General features: G+C 57.6%; 1 protein-coding gene across 2 annotated transcripts in view; it reads left to right on the top strand.

Annotated features, from left to right (window-relative positions):
• ANO7 (anoctamin 7) overlaps positions 1 to 24,783 on the top strand; it is a 38,625-nt gene continuing 13,842 nt past the window's right edge. Inside the window, exons 1-16 of one of the 2 annotated variants that reach the window (XM_030916942.1) lie at positions 1,549 to 1,656; positions 2,646 to 2,709; positions 8,131 to 8,270; positions 12,598 to 12,705; positions 13,381 to 13,517; positions 14,506 to 14,563; positions 15,518 to 15,628; positions 16,653 to 16,818; positions 18,199 to 18,289; positions 19,307 to 19,403; positions 21,030 to 21,173; positions 21,243 to 21,380; positions 22,044 to 22,142; positions 22,217 to 22,319; positions 23,822 to 23,933; positions 24,289 to 24,343. In XM_030916942.1, coding sequence (XP_030772802.1) covers positions 1,549 to 1,656; positions 2,646 to 2,709; positions 8,131 to 8,270; positions 12,598 to 12,705; positions 13,381 to 13,517; positions 14,506 to 14,563; positions 15,518 to 15,628; positions 16,653 to 16,818; positions 18,199 to 18,289; positions 19,307 to 19,403; positions 21,030 to 21,173; positions 21,243 to 21,380; positions 22,044 to 22,142; positions 22,217 to 22,319; positions 23,822 to 23,933; positions 24,289 to 24,343 — 1,731 coding nt within the window. Of the gene's footprint in view, positions 253 to 1,541; positions 1,657 to 2,645; positions 2,710 to 8,130; positions 8,589 to 12,597; positions 12,706 to 13,380; positions 13,518 to 14,505; positions 14,564 to 15,517; positions 15,629 to 16,652; positions 16,819 to 18,198; positions 18,290 to 19,306; positions 19,404 to 21,029; positions 21,174 to 21,242; positions 21,381 to 22,043; positions 22,143 to 22,216; positions 22,320 to 23,821; positions 23,934 to 24,288; positions 24,344 to 24,783 lie in introns of those variants that run through there. The other variant, XM_030916941.1, reaches the window with a different exon arrangement.

The following is a 24,783-nucleotide window of genomic DNA, read 5'->3' as shown; positions in this document are numbered from 1 at the left end:
AGATCCTGCTCCAGGAGCCAGGAAGCCTTTCCCTGGCCAGGTGTGCTGGGCCCCTCCCCTGCCTGCTTCCCGGCCCACTTGCAGGCAAGGAGAGGGCATGCGAGTGGCTGCCACTGCCTGGGCGGGGCTCCAAGGGCCGCCCCTCCCCACCCTCTGTCCTGTAGTGGTGCCTGAACTCTACTGCCAAGACCAGGCTCACGCTGAGAGGTGGGCTGTGACCTCCGAGGCCTCTTCTGGAAGCCACTGTGCCAGGTGGGGACCCAGCCTAGACGTGCGGGCCACAGGGAGAAGGTGGAGCGTTGGACTCTAGGGAGGCAGGGCAGCGCCCCAGCCCACCAGGACCTTCACACACCCTGGCCTGTGGGGAGGCAGTGCCAGGGCCTGCCCTGGTCTCCAGAGCCCCTTGGGGCACAAGGAGGGACACACGCTCAGTGCAGCTCTGGACAGGGCACACCCAGGGTTGGTTTCCTGCCTGCCCAGGGACTCCCCCATGGAGCAGGTCCCTTCATTGGGGTGGGGGCATCCCCCATTCTTTCTTCAGAGAGGTCTGAGGAGGGGCCCGCCTGCCCACCACAGCGGGATGGGGGACACGGGGGGCTGGTGGGTGGCTGAAACTCCTCGGGGACTTTCCTCCAGGAACGCCCCTCAGTCAGTAGTGAGGCTCCCAGCCTGGGGCCGGGGCTGAGTCCTAACACTGAGACCTGGCTTGGGCTTCAGGGGCAGGCAGGCGCAGGTGGTCTGGGCTCAGTCTGTCTATCTGGGCCTCTGCTAATCGGAAGTGAAGGGTAGGACTAGAAGGTCACCCCCTCCGACCTCCTGTGGTGCCTCCACAGTCACACCCTCTGGTCATTATCGCAGCTCAAAACACCAGCCCCAGCTTGAAACCCCTCCTTCCAGGGCCACAGATGTCATGCTCTTGGCCCCGTTTTGCCAGCCCAAGACGGGGAGCCACAGCACCTGTCCTCCCACAGAGAGAGACCCCTGGGGCTAAGGTGCAGGAGGAAGCTGGGACCCCCAAGAGGAGTGAGGCCGGGCTCCATCAGGCCCACCTTGCTGGGGAGCTCAGGGCCTAGGGGTCCTGGCTTTGGGTCCTCAGGCCATGAGCAAAGGCAGGCGACTTGAGGGGTTGCCTGTCCCTGGCTCACATGGCTCCACCCTACAGATAAGAGAGGGAGGGTTGTCTGTACTCCAGGCCCACCTTTCTGGGCCTTCTCAGGCTCCACTGAGTACCCAGGCAGAGTGGACGGTATTCAGGGCTGGGGGAGACGGGCACTCACTGGATGGACAGACGGACAGACGCCTGCTGTGCCAGGCCTGCCAGACACTCCCTCCACTCACTGGTTTCTTCCTGGAACTAGCAACTGGCTAGGAGGTTCTCCATGTGCTCATGGCCTGGAGAGTTGGCCGGGCCTGCGTGGCCCCATTCTACTCTGAGTCAAGTCTGTAAAGTGAGCTCACAGCAGGCAGTGTGGAGGCTCCAGGAGTGGGTCTCACGCATCTCCTCTCTGACCCCTGTCCTCACCCAACCTTGGTGGGTGCAGAAGCAGGATGCTGCGGTGGCGGGCCCAGGAAGAGGACAGCACCGTCCTGATCGATGTGAGCCCCCCTGAGGCAGAGAAGAGGGGCCCTTACGGGAGCACAGCCCACACCTCGGAGGTAACACAGCGCCCAGGAGACCGTGGTGCGACTTCGGAGGTCCTCCGCTGCCTGGGTCTATGTCCCCACCCTGGGCCCAGAGCCTTTGGGGGTGGATGGGCATCACCGTGTTTCCCCTGCATCCCCTGGCAACCCCCAAGCCCTCACCACCCTGTCCTCAACACACACAGTCAGATCACCGCCCGCCTGGCCCGGCCTGACTGCGGAGACTGAGCAGAACCCACTGGTGTTCAGATAGGAGCCAGGAGAGTAAGGGGGGCTCGGCCAGGCAAAGGCAAGACCAGAGCAGGGCCCTCCCTGTGGGGCCAGTCCCAGTCAGTGCAGGGCCACAGCAGCACCCAGGTCCATCTGTAGGGCTCCACCTCGTCACCAGGAGGCCATGGATGCGCTGTGAGCCTGTGGGGAGAGGCTGAGTCCGGGGCCTTCAAGGCCATGCAGGTGGCCCTGGCTGTGGAGGGCCCTCTTCCTGGTTCTTCTGGGCCACACATCTGCCCCAGCAGCCTGCGGGTGGACATGGGGCCCCTTCCTGCTGCCCCAAGCACAGCTGAGATGAGCCTCCGGGGAGGGCGCAGGGCCTCTCACCTCGAGCATCTAGACACTCTCGGTCGCCATGGCCACCTCTGTCCTCAGGGCCACTTTGGGAGCAGTCTAGCTCCCCTCTGCCCCTGGAGGCCAGCAGGGCAGGCACCCCTGGTCCTGGTCTGAGGAGGAGGGGAGATGGCTGGAGGCCCAGGGCTGGTGGTGCCCTCTGGCCCTGCCTGCTGCTCCTCTCACCTGCGCATCCTGGGGCTTCACCCTCTGACCTCCACCCCTACCCACCCCCCTCAACTTCCACCCCTACCCACCCGCTGCACATTCTTCTGTGGTCCTGAGTGTTCTGGGGCAGGGCAGGGACAGGTTGGAGGCGAGGATGGCTGCAGGGTGGGGTGGGTGGGAGTAGTCATCGTGGGCAGATGCTGATACGCTCCTCCATCCTCCGTGCCTTCCAGCCAGGTGGACAGCAAGCGGCCGCCTGCCGAGCTGGAGCTGGGAGCCCTGCCAAGCCCCGGATTGGTAAGCCCCTCCCAGCATCTATACCACACCCATGTTGGTCCTGAGGGTGGGGACACCACTGGGGTGTCCCTAGGGGCAGCAGGCGGGGGGTGGCCTCCTCAGTAACCAGGCCGCTCTGGGGCCAGTTGCCTGGGGATGGGGCACTGGGGTGAGGGCCTCGGGGTGAGCAAACCACAGCAGGAAGAACAGCAGGAAAGGGGGCTCCCTACTGATGGGGTGGGGCCAGGAGGGCTCTGGAGAGCAGACAGGGCAGCCCCCTCCCTCCTGCTCCCGTCCCCTCTACCATCCTCCAGCTGCTCAGCCGCAACTTGGGTCATTTCTGACTCTTATCTCTTGCACTCCACCCCTTTTGTACCTTCAAAATCTCTTTGATCCACCCCCAACCCACTGCCTCTGTCTGCCCGGAGCTACCACCGACTCCCAGGGGATTGTACCAGCACCACCCGGGCTCCCAGCACCCACCCCACCCACCCTGCTGTCCCCTCAGTGCTAGAGAGACCCTAACCTCCTCCCACCAGGATGGCTACTACTTAAAAAAAATCGTCTGGGTGCAGTGACTCATGCCTGTAATCCCAGAACTTTGGGAGGCCCAGGCGGGTGGATCATGAGTTCAGGAGATCGAGACCATCCTGGCTAACACAGTGAAACCCCGTCTCTACTAAAAATACAAAAAATTAGCTGGGTGTGGTGGCGTGTGCCTTTAGTCCCAGCAACTCGGGAGGCTGAGGCGGGAGAATGGCGTGAACCCGGGAGGCAGAGCTTGCAGTGAGCCGAGATGGCGCCAGTGCACTCCAGCCTGGGCAACAGAGCGAGACTCCATCAAAAAAAAAAAAAAAAAAAATCACAAGTGTTGATGAGGATGAGCAGAAACAGGCTCACTTGTGCGTTGCTGAAGGGAATGTAAAATGGTGCAACTAGAAAACTAAGGAAAACAGCAGTTCCTCAGAGAATTCAGCACAAGAGTTCCCATAAGAGCCAGCACATCCTCCCTGGATGAGCACCCACAAGCATGGGATGTGGGCCCCGGGGAGATACCTGTACGGCCATAGCATCACTCACTGTAGCTGGAAGGCGTGCATTCGTCTGCCGGGACTGTCATAAGAAGTACCACAGCCTGGGCCAGGCACAGGGCTCACACCTGTAATCCCAGCATTTTGGAAGGCTGAGGCGGGTGGATCACCTGAGATCGGGAGTTTGAGACCAGCCCTATCAACATGGAGAAACCCTGTCTCTACTAAAACTACAAAATTAGCCAGGCGTGGTAGTACATACCTGTAATCCTAGCTACTTGGGAGGCTGAGGCAGGAGAATTGCTTGAACCCAACAGGCGGAGGTCGCAGTGAACCGAGGTCGCGCCATTGTGCTCCAGCCTGGGCAACAAGAGCGAAACTCCATCTCCAAGAAAAAAAAAGTACCACAACCTGCGGGGCTTAGATGGCAGAACTTTCTTTTCTCACACTCTGGGGGCTGAAGTCCGAGGTGAGGGTGAGGCAGGGCTGGTGGCTTGGAGGCCTCTCTTTGGCTTTTGCAGACGCGCCTTCTCCCTGTGTCCTCACACCCCCGGGGTCTCTTCCTCTTACAAGGACACCAGCTGTCATGGATTAGGGCCCACCCTAATAGCCATTATGGGTCTTTAATAACCTAATCTCCAAATACAGTTTCATTCTGAGGACTGCGGGGTGGGGCTTTTGATATATAAATTTTGGGGAAACTTAGTTCAGCCCATATCAAGGTGGAAGCCATCCACGTGTCCACCTACAGATGACTAGGTAAGCAAAATGTGGTTCCTAAAACCAATGGATTTATTCAGCCATAAAAAGGCAGGAAATTCTGACACAGGCTGCAATGGGGATGAGCCTTGAGGACATTACGCTACGTGAAATCAGCCAGTCGCAAAAGGACAGATGTGATTCCACTTATATGAGGTCCCCAGAGAGTCAAATTCATAGAGAAGGTAGACTGGTGGGTGCCAGGGGCTGGGGAGGGGAGGGGAGGGGAGGGGAGTTGGTGCTTCATGGGTGTAGTGGTTCAGTGGAGATGGATGGTGGTGATGGTGCAGAAGAATGTCAGTGTCCTTAGTACCAATGACCTGGATACTTAAATGTGGTTAAGATGATTTTTTTGTTTGCTTGGGTTTTGTTTGTTTTCTTTTTTTTTTTTTTTTTTTTTTTTTTATTGAGACGGAGTCTCGCTCTGTCGCCCAGGCTGGAGTGCAGTGGCCGGATCTCAGCTCACTGCAAGCTCCGCCTCCCGGGTTCACGCCATTCTCCTGCCTCAGCCTCCCGAGTAGCTGGGACTACAGGCGCCCGCCACCTCGCCCGGCTAGTTTTTTGTATTTTTCGTAGAGACGGGGTTTCACCATATTAGCCAGGATGGTCTCTATCTCCTGACCTCGTGATCCGCCTGTCTCGGCCTCCCAAAGTGCTGGGATTACAGGCTTGAGCCACCGCGCCCGGCCGTTTGTTTTCATTTACGTTTTTGTTTTTTTGAGACGGAGTCTCACTCTGTCACCCAGGCTGGAGTGCAGTGGTGCGATCTCGGCTCCCTGCAAGCTCTACCTCCTGGGTTCAAGCTATTCTCCTGCCTCAGCCTCCTGAGTAGCTGGGACTACAGGTGCGCACCACCATGCCTGGCTAATTTTTGTGTTTTTAATAGAGACGGGGTTTCGCCATTTTGGTCAGGGAGGTGTCTTGAACTCCTGACCTCAAGTGATCCACCTGTCTCGACCTCCCAAAGTGCTGGGATTATAAGCGTGAGCCACCACGCCCGGCCTAAGATGGTTTTTTTAAAACGTAGACAGCCCTTATTTTCTCAGAATCCTCCACATGCCCCCTCTGTGTGTGAGGCTTAAGTCATCCTCACAGCTGCATGCGTGGCCACGGGCCCATCCCTCCCTCCCAACCCCACCAGGCCCTCAGACCACATCTCCTGCTCCCAGAAGCTCCCCACCCTTCATTCCAACACTGGCACCTCCCAAGATACAATCATTTTAAACTCTCATATAAAGTAGAATATATTCTATCCTCTGAGAAAATCATGCTTTTTATCAGTATTAATTGTGCCTAGAAAATTTTCTACCCATAATCATGCTTTGTGTCTTCAAATGCATTTGGCCTGGTATTGTTAACGTTTTGTCAGTTTTGTGTGTTCTGTTTCAAAGGGATTAAGGTATGCCTGATGCATTATTTCCCATATTTAGAAAGTGAGTCTTTCACTCCATGAATATGGTATTTTTCCTCCATTTATTTAGGTCTACTTTAATTTCTTTTTTTTTTTTTTCCTTTTTTTCTTTCTTTCTTTCTTTCTTTTTTTTTTTTTTTTGAGACAGAGTTCCGCTCTTGTTGCCCAGGCTGGAGTGCAGGAGCACGATCTCGGCTCACTGCAACCTCTGCCTCCCAGGTTCAATCTCTGGCCTCAGCCTCCTGAGTAGCTGGGATTACAAGCACCTGCCACCATGCCCAGCTAATTTTGTATTTTTAGTAGAGACGTGGTTTCTTCAAGTTGATCAGGCTGACTTCGCAAACTCCTGACTTCAGGTGATCTGCCCGCCTTGGCCTCCCAAAGTGCTGGGATTACAGGCATGAGCCACAGCACCTGGCCTTTAATTTCTTTTTTGCTGCTTTTATGAGATCTTTCCTATCTTTTAGTAGATGTATTCCAAATAGCATTACTTGGAAAATTTCACTGCCTGTGTGTCATAGGTATATAGAAATTACTTATTACCCTTTTTTTTTTTTTTAGATGGAGTCTCGCTTTCTTGCCCAGGCTGGAGTGCAGTGGCATGTTCTCAGCTCACTGCAATCTCCACCTCCTGAGTTCACGCCATTCTCCTGCCTCAGCCTCCCAAGTAGCTGGGACTACAGGTGCCTGCTGCCATGTCCGGCTAATTTTGTTTTTGTATTTTTAGTAGAGACGGGGTTTCACTATGTTAGCCAGGACGGTCTTGATCTCCTAACCTTGTGATCTGCCCACCTCAGCCTCCCAAAGTGCTGAGATTACAGGCGTGACCCACCACGCCCGGCCTCTTTTTTTTTTTCTTTTTTTGGCGATGGAGTCTCACTTTGTCACCCAGGCTGGAGTGCCGTGGTGTGATCTTGGCTCACTGCAACCTCCACCTCCCAGGTTCAAGTGATTCTCCTGCCTCACCTGCCCCCCCCACCCCCTCCCCCTGCCACCCCCTGAATAGCTGGGATTACAAGCACCTGCCACCACGCCTGGCTGATTTTTCTATTTTTAGTAGAGACACGGTTTCACCATGTTGGCCAGGCTGGTCTTGAATTGCTGACCTCAGGTGATCCAGCTGCCTCAGCCTCCCAAAGTGTTGGGATCACAGGCGTGAGCCACCAAGTCCAGCCACGATAAGATATTAAAAAAGAGAGAGACAGAATGCCCACATTCACATAACTTTTACTACAGTATTCTGTTATAATTCTATTTTATTATTAGTTATTTTCATCTCTTACTCCTAATTCATAAATTAACCTTCACCGTAGGAAGGTTATCATAGGTATATCATAGGTATGTGCATATTATAGGTAGGTATAGGGAAAGAGTGCATACAGGTTTGGTACTCTGCACAGTTTCAGGCATCCACTGGGGTCTTGGAATGTATCCCCTGCAGAGAAGGGGGGACTCCATCGTCCTTACTCCTTGGGTGTGGCCTGCGAGTCTCTGCTGGATGACCAGGGTGTTCCAGCTGGAGCTCAGATTCCCCAGCCCTGTGTATCCTCTGGAATCTTTGTCAGCCATTGGCCTCCAGCAGCTGCCTCTGTGTGTGAATAGCTTGGTGCTCCAAGGGCCTGGGGGACTTTCTCACAGAGCCAGTGGCTCCATCTTCTTCCCAAGCTCCAGCCCCCTTAGCAGCACCTAATTCGGATGCCCATTCGCTTCGCCCACCAACGCCTCTGCTTGAGCTCTATTGCCCTCCTTGTGGTTTGGGAAATGCCCCCAGGAAGAAGGGAAGGGAAGGCTCACCTCACACGCTCCTCTTCTCTCGAGGGCCTGAGCCCAGCATCCATCGCTGTCTCATGCCAGAAAATCAGGGGCTTCAGAAACTTTCTCCAGCGCTGATGATTCTCTGTGGCAGGAAGGGAAGTCTGACAGTGCCTTGCACCTGAAGTCCTTAAAGACCCCTTTAGGAGTTTGGGACTTACTCTGCAGGGATCTCAGAGGGCCACACCCAACCCCTCTCCAGGCCTCCGTTCCCCACTCAGGCCAATGCAGGGCTTTCCTGGAACCTGGAAGTGCTCCCTGAGTCCTCCCAGCCCTGGCTGGGATGAGAGGGGACCGGGAAGGAACTGGCCCCAAGTGTCCAAGTGCCTGGCTCTCCCTTGCGTCCTGGCTAGGATACTGGCAGCCCTTCCCCGCCAGCCACTGCCACGTAGCCAGGCTCCTGCCTCTGTCCCTGTTGGTTCCCAGCAGACTTTGTCCTTGTTTGGGAGGAGGACCTGAAGCTAGACTGGCAGCAGAACAGTGCCTCCCGGGACAGAACAGACACGCACAGGACCTGGCGGGAGACTTTTCTGGATAATCTTCGTGCGGCTGGGCTGCGTGTAGACCAGGTACGTGGAGGCGGTCATAGGCAAGGCCCAAGGCCCTGCATCCACTCTGTGACCCATGACCTTGCCGCATGAGGCCTGAGGGCATGGTGTCCAGAACTCCAGAGCAGATCAGCGCCCCCCGCCCCCCTGCCACCCACCATGAGCTCCTCCCTGTGGCTAGGGAGCTGCTGTCCAGAGGCCGGGGTAAACGTTGATCCCTCCTGGCACACTCAGCTCTCTCGTAGAGGCCGGAGCCCTCAGGGTCACCTGAAAACTCTGACACTACCTTTGCCATTCATGTGTCCCACCTCCAGCATTAAAGCTTTTGTGTAGGCATGTCATTTGTGTTTATGACTCTCAGTGTGCTTACAGAATTAACAGCTTAAAAAGTCCTTTCACGTGTTTGTTTTCAGTGATAATGGGAGGTACCACTTAGAATCATTTAAGCAACAGGTCCAGGGAGTGTGAGAAACAGGAACTAGGCAAGAGGATGCTGGGTGTGTGGGCACAGGCGTGCACAGGCAGGGCTTGGGGCAGCTAGGGATTGGGATGCAGAGCCCAGCTCTCACCCTGCTGTGTTCCCCGCTCATTGCCAGGTCTGTCCACGCGGCTCCTTCTCCGCCCTCCTCTGACCAGCTTCCTCTGTCCCTAGGAGCAAGCTGTGCTGTCACCTGTCCTCTCCCTCTCCACAGAGTAATCAGTCTTGAGTTTTATGTTCATCACACTCAGGGTTTCTTTACCATTTTAGTGCCAATTTGACATCATCAAGCAATACAGCCTGGCTTTGAGATTGGCAGAGCTGAATCACGTGCGGGGTCATTCCTGCGGTGAGGCCCGCCGGTGTGGTTGATGACTGCTGCCCCGGGCCCCGCCCTTGCCTTGCCACAGGCAGCTGTGCGTGTGAATTCCAGTCTTTGCTTATGGATGCTGTGAGAATGGGCATTTGACTCGTTCCCAGTCTGGGACGATTATGAAAATCAGCTACTGTAAATTCATTTGTGTGTGCGCGCACACACGTTGTGTATCCCTGTGCCTGTGGGCAGGAACTTCTGGGAGTAGGGGTGCCAGGCTGAGGCATGTGCAGATGGATGGCCACACCACTCCCCATGTGGTGGCCCCGCTTCCACCATCAGCAGTGGCCTGAGGCCCCTTGCTTTGTAACTTCTCAACACTTGGTACTGCAGACTTTTAAAGTTTTACCCATCAGTTGGGATGTGGTTGTGGCTCACCATGGTTTGTGTGCTTGTGTGCTTGTTTGTTTTTGAGACAGAGCCTTGCTCTGTTTCCCAGGCTGGAGTGCAATGGCAAGATCTCGGCTCGCTGCAGCCTCCACCTCCCGGGTTCAAGAGATTCTTTTACCTCAGCTTCTCGAGTACCTGGGATTACAGGCGTGCGCCACCACGCCCAGCTAATTTTTGTATTTTTAGTAGAGACGGGGTTTCACCATATTGGCCAGGCTGGTCTTGAACTCCTCACCTCAGGTGATCCGCCCACCCCGGCTTCCCAAAGTGCTGGGATTACAGGCGTGAGCCACCGCGCCTAGCCTCAACCAGGTTTTAATTTGCATTTTCCCTGCTTCTTAAAGAAGTTGAGATTTTTGTTTAACTTTTACTTTAGGTTCGGGGGCACATGTGCAGGTTTGTTATATTGGTAAACTCATGTCACGGGAGTTTGTTGTACAGATGATTTCGTCACCCAGGTACTAAGCTTAGCACACAATAGTCATTTTTTCTGCTCCTCTCCCTCCTCCCTCAAGGAAGCCCCAGTGTCTGTTGGTCACTTTGTGTTCATAACTTCTCATTGTTGGGCTCCCACTTCTAAGTGAGAATATACAGTATTTGGTTTTCTGTTCTTGCATTAGTTTGCTAAGGATAATAGCCTCTAGCTCCATCCACATTCCTGTAAAGGACAAGAGCTTGTCCTTTTTTATGGCTGCATAGTATTCCATGGTACATATGTACCACATTTCTTTATCCAGCCCACCACTGACGGGCACTGAGGCTGACTCCATGTCTTTGCTATTGTGAACAGTGCTGCCGGTTGAGCATTTTTCACGTTTATGGTCCATTTATGTTTCCAATAATGTGAATTGCCTTTTTGTGTCTTTTGCTCTTGTTTCTATTGGGTCACTTGCCTTTTTCTTTTTTTTTCTTGAGACAGAGGTTTTTTTTTGTTGTTTGTTTTTTGTTTTGAGACAGAGTCTTGCTCTGTTGCCCAGGCTGGAGTGCAGTGGTGCGATCTCGGCTCACTGCAACCTCCGCCTCCTGGTTTCAAGCAATTCTCTTGCCTCTGTCTCCCAAGTACCTGGAACTACAAGGCACCTGCCACCATGCCTGGCTAATATTTGTATTTTTAGTAGAGACAAGGTTTCACCATGTCGGCCAGGCTGGCCTCAAACTCCTGACTTTGTGATCCACCTGCCTCGGCCTCCCAAAGTGCTGCGATTATGGGCGTGAGCCACCGCGCCCGGCCTAACAAGACAGGGTCTTGTTCTGTTGCCCTGGCTGGAGTGCAGTGGTGCAGTCACGGCTCACGGCAGCCTCAATCTCCTGAGGCCCAAGGCTCAAGCCATCTCCCCAGCTCAGCCTCCTGAGGAGCTGAGACTACAGGCCCACACCACCGTGCCCGGCAAAGTTTTTGTATTTTTTGTAGAGATGAGGTCTCACTTTGTGGTCCTAGCTGGTCTGGAACTCCTGGGCTCAAGCAGTCTGCCTGCCTTAGCCTCCCAAGTCACCTGCCTTTTTTTTTTTTTTTTTTTTTTGAGACAGGGTCTGACTCTGTCACCCAGGCTGGAGAGCAGTGGCGCGATCTCCGCTCACTGCAACCTTTCTCTCCTGGGTTCAAGTGATTCTCCTGCCTCAGCCTCCTGAGTAGCTGGGATTACAGGTGTGCACCACCATACCTGGCTAATTTTGGTATTTTTAGTAGAGATGGGGTTACCCCATGTTGGCCAGGCTGGTCATGAACCTCAAGGGATCTGCCTGTCTCAGCCTCCCAAAGTGCTGGGATCACAGGCATGAGCCACCACGCCCGGCCTCACCTGCCTTTTTCTTATTAAGGCTCAGGAGCTTGTTGTCTGTTCTGCCTACTTAGCCATTGCTGGTGGCGTGACAGACATCTTTCCCCAGTCCTGGCTGGCTCTCGTGGTCATGATGGTGTCCTGGTTGGTTTTAACCTGCTGTGGACTGAGTTAGTCCTGCATCCGACTCCCCTCCACCTTCCGTGCCTTTCTTCCCTCGCCCACCTTCTCATTCCCACGTTTCCTACTCCTTGTCCAGAACACACAGGGAACAGCCCCCACTTGCCACATCCCCTGACCCCATGCTGCCAGCCCCACTCTCCCTGGCTTCCTTCCAGGGCCTTCTCAGGTGTTGGCACATGGAGCCCACAGAGCTAACGGCCCCCCACTCCTGAGTCTGGATCTGCTTCAGTGTCTGGGAGGTGCAGGTGAAAGACACCTGCTTTTATTATGGACAGAGATGCTTGGGTGCTGTGGTCCCATGAGTTTCCAAGGTCACCATCCAGACTTGGGCAGGTTTGCCCTTTCGTTGAGGGCAGTGGGGACTACTGCAGGGGACACCGGTGGTTCCAGCACGTTGCCCAAAGTGTGCCTGGTCTTCGGTCTCCAGGACAATTGTCAGCCCTCAGCGCACATCACAGCCAGCCGGGGGCCCGGGTCTGCCCTTGACTCTGTTCCATTTTGCCCAAGCTGGGGCCGTGGCTTTGGCACTTGGGGACCCCAGATGGCTGTGAGGGCTGAGGGCCACTGGACTAAAGGGTTTCGCACTCAGAGGAGACACTTGTCCACTGGACTGAAGATCCCTGTCTCAACCCACCCCGGGCTCCAGGAGCGCCTGTCACATGTTGGCACACACGTGCACATGTGAACATAGACAGTAGTGCCCACCCATATGTACACACACACACGGAAACGTGTCTGTGCACAACGTGCATGTACACCTGGTGACTGATCAAAGGTGAGGCGACTGTTCATTGTTGAAAACCAAAAGCTGGAGGTGCTGCCCCTCAAGCCCGGAGGCGGGTGTGGGTCAGCGTGGTCTGGCCAGCAGGGCAAGGCTCTCCCTAGCCTTAGGGGAGGCTGCAGGTGATGCCAGCCCCAACAGCTTGCTGTCTGCAGCGAATCTGTTGCTGGGGCCGACTCCCCAACGGGGCTGTCGAGGCCTGGTTAGCTTTCAGAGGCGTGTCCACAGGAGCAGGTGTCATGTATCAAATAGGAGATTCAAAGTCAGGTGTTACCATGGCTACAGAAATGCCAGTGTTTTCCTAAGAGTGCAAATGGACACACACGTGCACCCTCAGGCTCTCACGGAGCCCTGGGTGCCTGCAGCATGCCGTCCAGGACGGGAACACCACAGTGCACTACGCCCTCCTCAGCGCCTCCTGGGCTGTGCTCTGCTACTACGCCGAAGACCTGCGCCTGAAGCTGCCCTTGCAGGTACGCGGGAGGCATGGGGACAGGGTGGGCCTGGAGGTCCCCCCAGCCAGGGTTACTGGTGACTGGTCCCCAAACACTGCATCCAGCTGCCAATGCCGACAGCCTTGGGAGGGCTCCTCTTACCCACCCCAACACCAGACCCCAAGAAACATCACCGGGCAAACGGGGCAGGTGGTGGCATCCCCCATGGTGGGCTCACGGGAGATGGGGTCGGGTGAACAGTGTGTGCGCACTGAACTGACCCCTCCAGGCCCAGACCCCCACCAGGCCACCTGCTGAGGGCCCAGCCTGTGGATGTGGGGTGGAGAAGGCTGCCTCCAGGTGACCTCAGGGACCTGGACCATCTTGGGCCCGGACGTGGGTCCGCCACCCACCGTACTGGCTGGCCTGACCCTCACTGCTGCGGGTGGCAGAGACACGCTACTCACCAATTCCCATCCCTTTTCCACTTGAGGGGCTCTGGGCTACAAACTGACAGGCTAAGTGGCCTCGGAGCCTGAGGCCCTGAGAAGGAAAGGGGTTCTCCTGGGCCCTCCCAGGGTCTACCGCGCTCCTTCCCTCTGCTGGAGCCCCTTTGCCCGCTGCCCAATTTGCAAACTTGCACAACCTCCACTCCCACGTGGGGCGTTTGCCCTCCTCTCAGCAGTGGGAGGAGCCACTGACGTTTCCTTCCAGGAGTTACCCAACCAGGCCTCCAACTGGTCGGCCGAGCTGCTGGCATGGCTGCGCATCCCCAATGTCCTGCTGGAGGTTGTGCCAGACGTGCCCCCCGAGTACTACTCCTGCCAGTTCAGAGTGAACAAGCTGCCACGGTAAGGCAGGGGCCCTGCCAGTCAGAGGAAAGAACAGGAGTGAATGGGAGTCGGTGAATGAGTGAGCGGAACTTGGTCCTTCCCCAGGACTCCCCTCACCTCGAGTTTTCGGCAGGGAATCAGGCCAGGTGGGCATGCTTGTCACGTGTCTGCGTTTCCAGACCAGCTGCATCGGCCAGGCTAGGGCGGTTGTGCTGCAGGACAGATACCCCTCAAGGCCCAGTGGCTGGACACGCAAGGTCCAGTTCCTGCTCAGGCACACGTGTGGTGGGTCAGTGCGGCACCTGCTCACCACGGTCTCTCAGGGCCTGGGTGATGGAGGCTCTGTCTTATCACAGCCTCCCCAACTGCCTAGGTAGAAAACAGGGACCAGTTCTGCCCACACTGACTCCCTCCTGGAAACGACTCGTGTGTCGTCCACACACATTACTACCGGACAAAGCCAGTCGCACTATGGCACCAGGCCTATAGACTGGGGGAGTCCAGAAGTGGCAGGGACTGCTGTCGGGGACCACTGCTGAGGGCAGCCTTTCTGCCACACGGGGTGCCTCCTTTTGGGGCTGGTGGGAAATTCAGTCTCACTCCGTGTTGCCCCACCCATGGTTTCCCAAGATTCTGGTTTCCCAGGGAGGACCCCTGCCCAGTCACTGTCCACACTGCCCACGAGCACCCTCAGCCCCATGCCGGAGCTTCAGGGCGGCACACGGGATGGGCCTCCCTGGCCAGCCTGGCCCTCTCTGCACCGCCCTGCCCTGTGCCCGACCACAGTTTGCTGCCCCCCACTCTGTGTGTGGTGAGGGGTTCTGGGTATCTGGGGGCTCCTGTGGCCTCCTGTTCCCGGGGATGTGAAAGGCAAAATCGGGAGCCACTGACCTGCCAGGGAGCCAGCTGCTTCTCCTGGGGCGAGGGCTGTGTCCGCAGGCCTGTGCTCCTGCATGTGCACCAGCACCTGGGCCCCAAACCTTCTGCACCGTTCACATGCCCACAGCTTCCTCGGGAGTGACAACCAGGATACCTTCTTCACAAGCACCAAGAGGCACCAAATTGTGAGTGGGGGTCCCTGCTGCGGGCCCCAAACCCTGACCTGGCTCTGAGGATCCTGCCAGCCCTCAGCCTCCATGGACACAGAAAGGCCCGCTTGAGATCAGAGGCCTGAGGCCTAGTCCTGGAGGCTTTGGAAACTGTAGAGGCTGACCTCAGCTCGAAACACAGGGCAGGCCATGGTCTGGGATAGGGGAGGGGTGGGGAAGGGCCCAGTTCCCCTTTGGGACCCCAGGGCTCAAAATAGATATTAGATTTATGGACGCGTGGGACAGCCGAGACTAGCCCCAGGCAGGGTGGGTCCTGCTGGCTGGGAGCAGACCCGCCCTGCAGCATCGTCCAAGGATGGGCGGCACCAGGTGGGGCAGGCCGAAGGCACCCTGGCAGGAGGCCTGCTCCTGAGGCCTGCAGGCAGGGAAGGGCCAGTCCAGGCCTACCCAGGAGAGGCCCTGCGGACCACCACGGGGCACACAGTCACGTGGGCTGCCCAGGTAGGGGCAAGGCACACCCTGGACACAGCTGACTACCAGGCTGCTGTGTTTGCCATCACCCAGGGTGGGCTGCCCAGGTAGGGGGCAGGGCACAGGTAGGGGCAGGGCACACCCCGGACACAGCTGACTCCCAGGCTGCTGTGTTCACCGTCACCCAGGGTGCGGGTTCAGAGTGGGCTGTGCATGGCCAGGCGGGGGCCCAGCTTTGGGTGCAGACTCAACCCCCACATGCCGTGTGGCGCTGGTCAAGGCCTCCGAGCCTGCAGAGCGGGAGAATGAGGCCACCCTGGCGCAGGGGCATCCTGCATGTGAGGTGGTGACACAAATAGCGATCCATCAGATAGCTATTGTCACCAGAAGGCTAAGAGAGGCCGTCCGTGGCCTTGGCCTGAAGACAGGCTAGCTAGGACATCCCTGTTCTGCTATTACGTGATCGGTGACCCGCACCATCCTCCACACCCCCTGCAGCTGTTTGAGATCCTGGCCAAGACCCCGTATGGCCACGAGAAAAAAAACCTGCTTGGGATCCACCAGCTTCTGGCAGAGGGTGTCCTCAGCGCTGCCTTCCCCCTGCACGATGTGAGTTCGGGGACTGGGGGCTCCAGCCTGGGTATGGGGGATGAGTCCCCTTGGGTCCTGTTGGCCCCCAGGGAGGCGGGTGTGGGGCAGGCACAGTCAGGCGGCGTGACCACCCAGGAGTCAGAACACTAAACGCACACACGTGGCGATGTGACCAGGCCATCCCATGGCCTGTCCAGGGCCTCAGGTCCAGCTCTGCGTGGACTGCAGCCCACACTGTGGTGCCTAACACGGGAATAGGCCAGTCCCTGGGCTCTGGATGCTATAGCTCCGTCTCTCTGGGTAGCTTCTCTTGCTGGGAAACACAGTGAGGTCTCTTATCCCCCTCCAGAAGCTGGGTAAACTGAGGCAATGCCAAAGCGGGCACTGACCGGGGCAGCTGCCGCTGCACCTGTTCCTGTCAGCCTTACCATCATCCCTGAGAAAACAGCCACCGTGGGGAGCAGGAGGCCATTTACCCCCCGCCACCCGAGCCTTCCCCCTTGGTCAAGCAGGGCAGGGGCCTCGCAGGCAGCCAGGGCATCCGGGGCCTGGTCAGGCCTAAGCCCACTGCTGTGTGGCCAGGGGGCCAGTCCTGCCCCAATGCCATCATGGAGGTTAAATGAAAAAGTGGCTGTGGAAATGTCAGATGTCCCACCTCAACGGGGCGGCTCCTTCTGCCAGCCAGGGCCCAGGACGCACAGCACAGGACACCAGCCTGGGGAATCTCCAACCCAGAGAAGGTGCTGGGCCCTAGACCAAGGCCACTGGCTTCTCCCAGGGTGGCCTCTCCAGGCTCTTCCCTGCCCTGAACCTTCACAGCCCAGGAGTCAGAGAGGCCTCACCACACATGTCCCCTCCTTGGAGAGGTCCTCCTGGACCACCCTTTACCCACCCCTCCACATTACTCTATTTTTTCTTCATGGAGCAATCCCAAACTCCCGGGCCTCATCTGCCCATGTCCCACACTGAAGTCCCCGCACCTACAGCAGTGCCCGTGGGATAAGCAGGGAGAGTCTCCTGCCCACAGTCCTCTCGCCCCCAGGGCCCCTTCAAGACGCCCCCAGAGGGCCCACAGGCTCCGCACCTCAACCAGCGCCAAGTCCTTTTCCAGCACTGGGCACACTGGGGCAAGTGGAACAAGTACCAGCCCCTGGACCACGTGCGCAGGTACTTCGGAGAGAAGGTGGCCCTCTACTTCGCCTGGCTCGGTGAGTCCCCCCAGCTTCCCCCCAGACCACCTGGGCTCCCCCAGCTTGGTCTCAGGTTGTAACAATTTGCCAGTCCATGCCCCTGGAGGGCGGCATGCGTGCGGGCTTGGACAGTGGGCACGGCTCTTGGCCTCGCCTGGCTGACTCCTGCTGGGCTGCCCTCCTGGCTCTCCCCAAACCTAGTCACTCTAACTGGGTGCCATGATGATGCTGGGCCCTGGCCTCCTAATGCCCCAGTAACAGTGCTGAGAACCCCTTCTGCTGGTGGGGGTCTCTCCTGACTCCCTCCCTGACTGTCACTGGCCCATGAGGCCCTGGGGCCTCCCCAGAAACTTCCATCCTAGGGAAGTCACCCCTGCCTGGGTCCAGGCCAAGCCTCTCATCTCCAAGCAGGCCAGCACCTTCCAGATGCCCATCTGCCCCAGGTAACCCCAGAGCCGTTCCTCCTGGGTCCTGGCTGCCCTCACCCCACTCAGCTCTTGGCACCCTCCCTTCCCCATCCTGGGTCGGCCCCAGCCCCTTCATTCTGTGCCCCAGAACTTCCAAAGTCCTTTCTCTTCCCCACACACAGCCCCACAGTGGACCCAGACAATGTAGCCAGCCAGGGCAGTGGGTGGGGCCGGCAGGCATGGAAGGGCAGTTGGGGTACAGCATTGGGGTGGAGGCACAGCTCCTGTGTGCCAGGACTCACCCGGCCATCTCAGGGCCTGGAGCAGCAACCCTGGGACAGTATGGCCAGGCTGAGGGCTGCTGTGGCAAGCAGGGCCAGGGCTGCATCTGGGCTCCAGGCAGACTTGCATTTCACAGCAGTCACTCTGGCCAGCAGAGACAGGCAGGAGACAGGACACCAGGCCCAGGATTGGGGCCTATGGGAGGCAGTTGGGGTACATGCTGAGGGCCTGGGGTAACTGAGGGATTGTGGCTGTGGTCAGATGAGGCAGGGGCCAGGGTGGGGGTTGGGCGGTGGGGAGGGAGGCACCCAGAATGACCCGTGGTTTCCCTGGGGCTGGAACATGGGTGGGCCCACACTTCTGTGGTGAGCAGGACGTGGAGGGACTTCTCTGTCCATCCTGGGCAGGTTGGCTGGAGTGAGCTGGCTGAGAGGGCATCCAGAGGTGGAGAGCCTGGTGGGCCGGAATCCCAGCAGGACTGGTGTCAGGGTCAGTGTGGTGTCCAGAGTCTAGGGCAGAGGCCCAGAAGGTGGGGCCATGCCAGAGCTGCCAGGGAGACCTGTGCACCTCTTGGCTTCCTCACATAGGGCCCCAGCCCCCAAGCTGGGCTGAGGGTGGTCCCTAGGGGACAAGCATGGCTGTGTAGACCCCTACCTGGGGCCCCCAAGCCCGGGTTCCTAATGGTGGAGCCCTGCCATCCTCTCTACAGGGTTTTACACAGGCTGGCTCCTGCCAGCAGCGGTGGTGGGCACACTGGTGTTCCTGGTGGGCTGCTTCCTGGTGTTCTCAGATATACCCACGTGAGTGTTCCCTCTCCGCAGCTCTGAGGCCTGATGCTGGGCCTCCAGAGGGATGTGGGATGGGGGGACCCCCGGGTGTGAGGCCCTGTGCAGACAGCTGGTGCTTGAAGTGATTGAGGTGAGAGGTGAGCACATGCCTGTCCTCAGGAGTGTCACAGAGGGCCTTGTGGACATGGCTGAAAGGCTGGCAGGTGGACTGGAGTGCTCCCAGGGTGACAGAAGGACAGGAGCACTCCCGGGCTGACAGGTGGACAGGAGTGTTCCAAGACTGACAGGTGCACAGGAAGGCCCTGGGCTGACAGGTGGTCAGGAGTGCTCCAAGACTGACAGGTGGACAGGAGCACCCCTGGGCTGACAGGTGGTCAGGAGTGCTCCAAAGCTGACACAGATGGACAGGAGTGCTCCAAGGCTGACAGATGGGCAGGAGTGCTCCCATGCTAATTTTATTGGCACTCTTATTTATTATAATAATGTAAGCTTTCTTATAATAATAAATGGGCTTTTGTTTTAGTTTATCATGGAACTGAAATTCAGAAACTTAACTCAGACATTGTCATGGCATATATTTTAAAACAACTATTTTCTTAAGAAATGCTGGGCCTGGCTGGGCGCGGTGGCTCACGCTTGTAATCCCAGCACTTTGGGAGGCCGAGGCGGGCGAATCACGAGGTCAGGAGATCGAGACCACAGTGAAACCCCGTCTCTACTAAAAATACAAAAAATTAGCTGGGTGCGGTGGCGGGCACCTGTAGTCCCAGCTACTCAGGAGGCTGAGGCAGGAAAATGGCGTGAACCCGGGAGGCGGAGCTTGCAGTGAGGCCAAGGTCGAGATCGCACCACTGCACTCCAGCCTGGGCTACAGAGCGAGACTCTGTCTCACAAAAAAAAAAAAAAAGAAATGCTGGGTCTGGCAAAGGCAGTGGTGGGGAGAGAGAGGACAAGGGAGGCACCTGGCTGGGAGGAGCAACCAGCCCCCCTCCCCCATTAACTCCCACCCCTCCACTCCATGCCTTGAAGGCAGGAACTGTGTGGCAGCAAGGACAGCTTTGAGATGTGCCCACTTTGCCTCGATTGCCCTTTCTGGCTGCTCTCTAGCGCCTGTGCCCTGGCCCAGGTATGAGAAGAGGTGGGTGGGGTAAGGGATTTGGGAGTTGGGGGATGAGGAGGGCAGCTCCCCTGGTCCTGGTCCTGACTCTGCCTGCACCAGCCCCTGTCCTGCTTGTCACCGTGTAAAGGCGGAACGCTCCATGAGCTCCTTAACCTTTGTTCTCTCGCCTGGAACTGGGGTTATGCCTGGCACACACCTCCCGGCACTTGGCAGAGTGCCTGCACTCAGTAGTGGCCCATGTTATTGCTTCTCACTCAAGGACACACCAGGCCAGGACTCTAGCTCTGGCACTCTGGGGGCACCTGGCCCTTGGCTCCAAGGCAGACAAACCCTGGAGCCGCCAGGGCACAGGCAGAACCAAAAGGTTGGACTTCTGAGCAGAATTCCCAGCTTACGAGACCTGGGCAGGAGGCTCCTGCAGTCCCTGAGCCCCACTGTCCCCCCACCTGCCTGGCATGCTTCCTAGGTCTGTCCACCTTCCCAGGGACCTCGGCCTCGCTTGTACCCCACGTGCACTGGACCCAGAGCCCTTGGCACTACTGACGGGCCAGATGCCCTTTGATTTCACTCCTGGGAATCCACCTGGATGTTTCCTAGGACCACAAATGGGGACTTAAAACAGCAGAGACTCATTCTCACAGACCCGGGGCTGGAGTCCAGAATCAAGGTGTTGGCAGGCTTGGCCACTTCTGGGGATTCGACCTCAGGCCTCTCTCCTGGCTTCTGGTACTGCTGGTGGGCCTTGGTCCTCCCTGGCTTGTGGCCCCCTCATTTCAATCTCCGCTTCCGTCTCCACCTGACCTTCCCCTCTGTGTCTGCGTGCTGGTTCCTCTTCTCCCCTTTTGTAAGGGTTTGTCCAGGGTGCTCTCATCTGGAGATCCTTAATCTACAAAGGCCCTTATTCAAATAAGATTACATTCTGAGGTTCCCAACGAACCTATCTTTTGGGGGCCAGAATTCAACTCACTAGAGTTCATCCTCTGGTTCCCAAAACTTCATGTCCATCCCATGTGGAAAATACATTCACCTCATCTCAGCATCCTCCAAAGTCTCAGCCTCTTACAGCATTAACTCTAGTCCAAAATCCCATGAAAATTTCAGCTCAGAAAGTCCCAAATCACATCCTCAAAGTCAGGTGTGGGTGAGACCTGGGTGTGGGCCGTCCTGAGGCAAAATTCCTCTCCCTCTGTGGGTCTGTGCTTCCAAAACACAGTCGGGGGCCGGGCGCGGTGGCTCACGCCTGTCATCCCAGCACTCTGGGAGGCCGAGGCGGGTGGATCACGAGGTCAGAAGATCGAGACCATCCTGGCTAACACGGTGAAACTCTGTCTCTACTAAAAATACAAAAAGTTAGCCGGGCGTGGTGGCGAGCACCTGTAGTCCCAGCTACTTGGGAGGCTGAGGCAGGAGAATGGCGTGAACCCGGGGGCGGAGCTTGCAGTGAGCTGAGATCGCACCACTGCACTCCAGCCTGGGCAACAGAGCCAGACTCCGTCTCAAACAAACAAACAAAACACACAGTGGGGGGATGTATGTGGGATGCACATTCCCATTCCAGAAGGAAGGAATGCTGGAAGGAACAAGGGGCCTCCAGTCCCAAGCAAGTCTGGACGCTTCACATCCCTGCCACAGGCCGGCCGGCTGTTCGACCACGGCGGCACCGTCTTCTTCAGCTTGTTTATGGCACTGTGGGCCGTGCTGCTCCTGGAGTACTGGAAGCGGAAGAGTGCCACGCTGGCCTACCGCTGGGACTGCTCTGACTACGAGGACATCGAGGTGAGCCACCCCCGCTGGACCACGGTCACACCCAGCAAGGGCCACCACTGAGCACCGGCTCCCTTCCAGGAGAGGCCTCGGCCCCAGTTTGCCGCCTCAGCCCCCACGACAGCCCCGAACCCCATCACGGGTGAGGACGAGCCCTACTTCCCCGAGAGGAGCCGCGCACGCCGCATGCTGGCTGGCTCGGTGGTGATCGTCGTGATGGTACGCGGTCCCCTGCCCTCCACTCATGCCTCCATCCTCCTGCACCACGTGGGGTGGTTTTTGTCCTCCATCGCACCGTGGTGCCGAGGCCAGATGCCTCCTCTGGGCACAGGATCCTCACTCCCTGCAGAGAGGCTCCCATGTGCCCAGGCTCCAGGGAGGGGCTGAGCCCAGGGCTTGGCTGTGGGGTCCCAGCTGAGAGTCATACAGAGGACCTGGGAGGGTCTCCCTGTGGGTGTGGGCATGGGGCATTTTTCAAGCAAGGGGGTCGGTTTCAAGGAAAAGAGAGCAGGCACCCCAGCAGGGCCATTCGCTGCACCGTCTTGCCTTCCAGCCAAAGGGGCTTCTTAATAGGACCCCTCCCACCCTGCCAAGATGTCAGGAATCCCCAGTTCCTGGGATGGGATGGCTCTAACATTCACAGTGGCTGCCCTGACACCCAGATGTGGCCCAGCCTCTAACCCTAACCCCACCTCTGCCTGAACAACCCATCAGGAAGGACATCGCCTGGGAGTACAGCCAGGGCTGGAGGCAGGGGGCTTCCCAGAGGAGGCAGTGCTGGGGCCAGCAGTGGACTAGGAGAGCTGTCAGGGGCCATGGCCTGAGGGTGCTGGGGTGCCCAAGCCACTGTGAAGGGGCTCACAGGCCTCCCCGCCCCTGCAGGTGGCCGTCGTGGTCATGTGCCTCGTGTCTATCATCCTGTACCGCGCCATCATGGCCATCGTGGTGTCCAGGTCGCGCAACACCCTCCTCGCAGCCTGGGTGAGCCTCTGCCGCCTGCCTCGGGGGGCCCTGAGCAGCCCCTCATCCAGCTCTGACTGCCTGTCTCCTGTCAGGCCTCTCGCATCGCCAGCCTCACAGGGTCTGTAGTGAACCTCATCTTCATCCTCATCCTCTCCAAGATCTATGTGTCCCTGGCCCACGTCCTGACACAATGGGGTGAGTGGGCTGAGGCCGGCCAGCCACTGACCAGGGGCCCACCCTGCCGGCCCCGAGCCAGAACATGACTTTCTCACTCACTGACACACACGGCCTCACTTCTCTTTCTTCTTTCTTCTTTCTTTTCAGACAGGATCTCACTCTGTTGCCAAAGCTGGAGTGCCCTGGCATGATCACGGCTCACTGCAGCCTTGACCGCCCAGGCTCAAGGGATCCTCCTGCCTCAGCCTCCTGAGTACCTGGGACCACTGTGCCCAGCTGAATTTTTTTTTTTTTTCGATAGAGACAGGGGTCTCACTATGTGGCCCAGGTTGGTTTCCAGCCCCTGGCCTCAAGTGATCCTTCTGCCTAGGCCTCTCAGAGTGCTGGGATTACAGGCATGAGCCACGGCACCTGCTTTTCTTTCTCTTTCTGATTGTTTTTAGCACCCCAGGTGGGACACAAACGATCCCTGGGTTAGGATGCCAGTGCCCCCCATTTCTAAGTGTGGTACCGACTGGAGGTGTCTGAGACTCCCCTGAGGCTCCCTTAAAAGAGCAGTGAGCAGGGCCTTCCTGGAGATCAAGGACCCTGGGGGCACTCAAGCACCCAAGGAATTCTCGCCCCTCCACAGGGTCCCCTCCAGGCTGCGAGGTCCCCAGGTGGGAGACGTCCCTCCAGAATAGGGCCGCTGAGCCTCTGTGGGGTGGCGTGGGGGATCGGCCGCTGGACTGGGCAACTGCCTCTCAGTTCTTCCCTCTCCCGTCCCCTCCCTTCAGCCTTCTCTTTCTCTGTCTCATTTCCTGAGAAAAAACACTTAGGGACCAACCTATTCATTCCATAAGTTGCTGCCTCTCACCAGCCCTGCTCTGCCCTGGGGGTGAATAGCCTTGAACAAAAGCGGGCAGCCCTGCCCTGGAGCCCAGGTTCTAGGAGAGGGGACAGAACTGGCTGCCTGCACAGCTACAGATAATGGGAGAGGGCTTAAGTGCTGAGGAGGCACCCTGCTGGGTGCCAGGGGAAGGTGGGTGTCAGGGAAAGACCTATGCAGGTGGCAGGTGTCTCGGGGAGAGGTTCCTGGTGCTGGACGGCCAAGGGCAGGGCCCTGAGGGGAGCCGCCCAGCTGCTTCTGCAACTGTGGGGCGTTGTGCCTCCCTCTTTCCCTCCGGTAACCTTTAGCCTTTTATGCTCCTGACTCTGGCACCTGCACCAGAGCCCAGTCCCCTTCACAGCCTTGGCCTCGAGCCTCTATTCTGTTTCTCTGACCCATCCCCCGACCGCCTGCCTGTGTGCACCACATTCATTATTAGTGTTGGGATATAGGTATTATCCATTTTCCCAGCTCCTCTTATCAACATGTTTTTGGGTGACTTTGGAAATGTCATACTTTGTCCCCTTCTTTAAAATATCTGGATATGGCCTTTTCCTCACCCGTGTGTGGCAAGGTGGTCCTAGGAGAGGGGGCCCCTAGTTGGATGCTAGTGACTCCCCCAGGGACTGAGCCCAGTCTCTCCATGCCACAGAAATGCACCGCACCCAGACCAAGTTCGAGGACGCCTTCACCCTCAAGGTGTTCATCTTCCAGTTCGTCAACTTCTACTCCTCACCCATCTACATTGCCTTCTTCAAGGGCAGGTTGGTGGACACCTCTCCCTCTGGCCCCAGCTCGGTTCTGCTTGTTTCCCGCTGCCTGGGCACCAGGCATCACCCAGCCGTGCTCAGGCAGGGTGGAGGATGGAACAGGAGACCCAGGCAGGGGACAGGGAACCATGCCGCCCTGCACCTCTGAGCAAACAGGGGCTGCCCACCTCTTGGTCCCCACCCAGCTCGGGGGTCCACAGGAGGCCCACCTTGCAGCCTGGACTCTACGCCACAGTTCGTGCTCCCTCCAGGGCAGGGGCAGCAACTCTGCTCAGGCCTCAAGAGCCCAGGGAAGTGGGAGGAGACAGGAAAGATTTCATCAAGGCTCATGACCTTGACTTTCTCCTAGGTTTGTGGGATACCCAGGCAACTACCACACCTTGTTTGGAGTGCGCAACGAGGAGGTAAGTGTACCTGAGGCCCGGGGCTGGTGGATGAGCTGTGTGCTTCCTCTCACTTCCATTCGAGCTTTGATTTGCAATTCCTCCCGCCACCGGCTACCTCATCGCCCAGCCAGGGCCAGCTGTGCAGCTGACCACTTAGGACTCCCAGCCTCTCTTCACCACTTATTCTGACCCTCAATATGTCCCATTCAGAACCATACCCAAACACTCCGGGACGGGCACCGTGGCTCACGCCTGTAATCTCAGCACCTAGGGAGGCAGAGGGAGGAGGATCGCGTGAGCCCAAGAGTACGAGACCAACTTGGGCAACATAGTGAGACCTCATCTCCACAAAAATAAAAACAAGCAAACCAAAAAGCCTACCCCACCCCAGCTGTCCTGGCCCGTATTACTGTTTCCCCATTTTAACCCAATTCACACCTGAGACAAGTGTGAGCCAT

This window comes from Rhinopithecus roxellana, chromosome 14, assembly GCF_007565055.1.
Source record: "Rhinopithecus roxellana isolate Shanxi Qingling chromosome 14, ASM756505v1, whole genome shotgun sequence".
Lineage (NCBI taxonomy): Eukaryota > Metazoa > Chordata > Mammalia > Primates > Cercopithecidae > Rhinopithecus > Rhinopithecus roxellana.
This window is presented reverse-complemented; position numbering and strand designations above follow the sequence as displayed.